Source organism: Sinocyclocheilus rhinocerous, unplaced genomic scaffold (assembly GCF_001515625.1).
Source record: "Sinocyclocheilus rhinocerous isolate Xijiao unplaced genomic scaffold, SAMN03320098_v1.1 scaffold7968, whole genome shotgun sequence".
Taxonomy (NCBI): Eukaryota; Metazoa; Chordata; class Actinopteri; order Cypriniformes; family Cyprinidae; genus Sinocyclocheilus; species Sinocyclocheilus rhinocerous.
Window position 1 is genome coordinate 42,003 of NW_015662066.1, and position 1,805 is coordinate 43,807.

At 40.7% G+C, this 1,805-nt stretch overlaps 1 protein-coding gene across 1 annotated transcript in view; it reads right to left on the bottom strand.

The window, feature by feature from the left end:
* LOC107727433 (endonuclease domain-containing 1 protein-like) overlaps positions 1-1,400 on the bottom strand; it is a 2,240-nt gene extending 840 nt beyond the window's left edge. Inside the window, exons 1-2 of the mRNA XM_016537303.1 lie at positions 1,110-1,400; positions 19-541 (exon numbers count right to left, since the gene is read on the bottom strand). Of these exons, the coding sequence (XP_016392789.1) occupies positions 19-541; positions 1,110-1,397 (811 nt within the window). The 5' untranslated portion in view covers positions 1,398-1,400. The remainder of the gene's footprint in view (positions 1-18; positions 542-1,109) is intronic.
* Positions 1,401-1,805: the final 405 nt, after the last annotated feature.

The following is a 1,805-nucleotide window of genomic DNA, read 5'->3' on the forward strand; positions in this document are numbered from 1 at the left end:
AGGAAGAGCCTGACATACGCCTGCTGAGCTGATCATTCAGGTCTGAGACACTCATCAGGCGTATGTCAGGCTCTTCCTGCTGGTTTCTCCCAATAAAGCCAAAGGATAAGGACTTACTGTCATTACGGTAGCGTTTATAACAGACAGCCGTCCAGACGTGAGAGGGCACCGACACCCTTTCTGGGTCTTTAAAGGTTTCCCTCTGTGGTATCCATACATTAGGATCAGGTACTGTACCTGTGACAATGAAAGTTGTTGACTCAAAATCCCTGAGAAGCTTCTTTATTAAATAACCCTTCAGCGTCCTCTCCCAGTTCCTCCAGTGTTTACGGTTGAAACGCACTGTCATAGGTGCAGCGTTGGTCAGTGTGAATGTCGCTTTACGGCCGTCTCCGCATTGGAAGCAGCTGGGGTTCAGGTGTCCACGATCATATCCCGTGCCACTGTAGTAACTGCTGATGGCTTGATTTTCTTTATAAAGGTTTTGAGTAATTTGATCCTCACGGACCATATGATCAGTTTGGGATCGAGGATGGGAAATCTGCAGAAGAAATGTTATGTTATATGGTCATTTGATATTTTATTGCTTGTAGGAAAATACTTTTGATGGTGTTTTTCCTTCTAAATTTCATACATAGGTGGAAAGACTTTCTTACTGTCTACATTGTTTTACCATAATTGTACAGTAAACATTAAAAATGTCCACTAAAAGACAATGTTCAATAAAGTACCATCCAATTCAATTTTAATTGAATGGGGTTTTTATGTATTTTTCATACGGTTTGTAATGACAAAACACACACACATATATATACATATACACATATATATACATATACACATACATATATATATATATACATATATACACACAGTATATATTTTTTTTATGTGGCCAAGTATGGTAAACCCATACTCGGACTTAGTGCTCTGCATTTATCCCATCCAAAGTGCACACACACAGCAGTGAACACACACACCATGAACACACCCCCGGAGCAGTGGGCAGCCATTAATGAAGACCAATAGTTTAATGAACTGATCTGCTTCTTATAGAATGCTGAGCTTCAACTGCGAATGAAAGTCTTTTGTATTAAGCTCATAGTCACCTGTGGCTCGAGCTGCCAGATGTCTTTCCTTTCAGTGTCGCTTGGACATCTAGGGTCCAATGTGTAGGCGCTGTAGAGAGGGATCTTGTGATGAACTGAGTACAGAGTAGCATAATAAAAACCTCTATTTTCCAGCTTCTGACAGATTTTCTTGGCATTCTGGTCCATTCCTCTTGGTTTTGTGCCTAGGTAGAAAAACTCATCACACTCATTAAAGCTATGGACCACTTTTGCCTGAGCACTGAATGCTCTCAGCACAACACAGGTGATCAGACCCAGAACAAACATGGTGTGAAGCTGCTCCTGTGTTATAGAGCAGAGACCGCAGAAGCTCCGCTGCTTTAAACACAGTCACTGTCAGTGATGCTGTTGTGGGAGTGACTGAAATTAACTAATGAGGAGAAATTAGGAATGTGATGGGACCTTTCTTCATCATGGTTACGGGACAAATTTTAGAGCTGCCACATGTACAGAAACATGGATTTAAAATAAAACATATAGAGGAATATACTAATGTTGCTCAATAATGCAGTGTTTGCAGTTTCCACTTCAGTTTTCTGATACATGTTGGTTCACTTCTGCATTTGGAGCAGGGTTTGTTTTTTGAAAGCATCTGTTTTTCCTCTCACTCAGGCTCTGTCTACATTAGTCTGGATGCATTTGAAAATGGCATTTATTTTAAAACGCTCTCGGTCC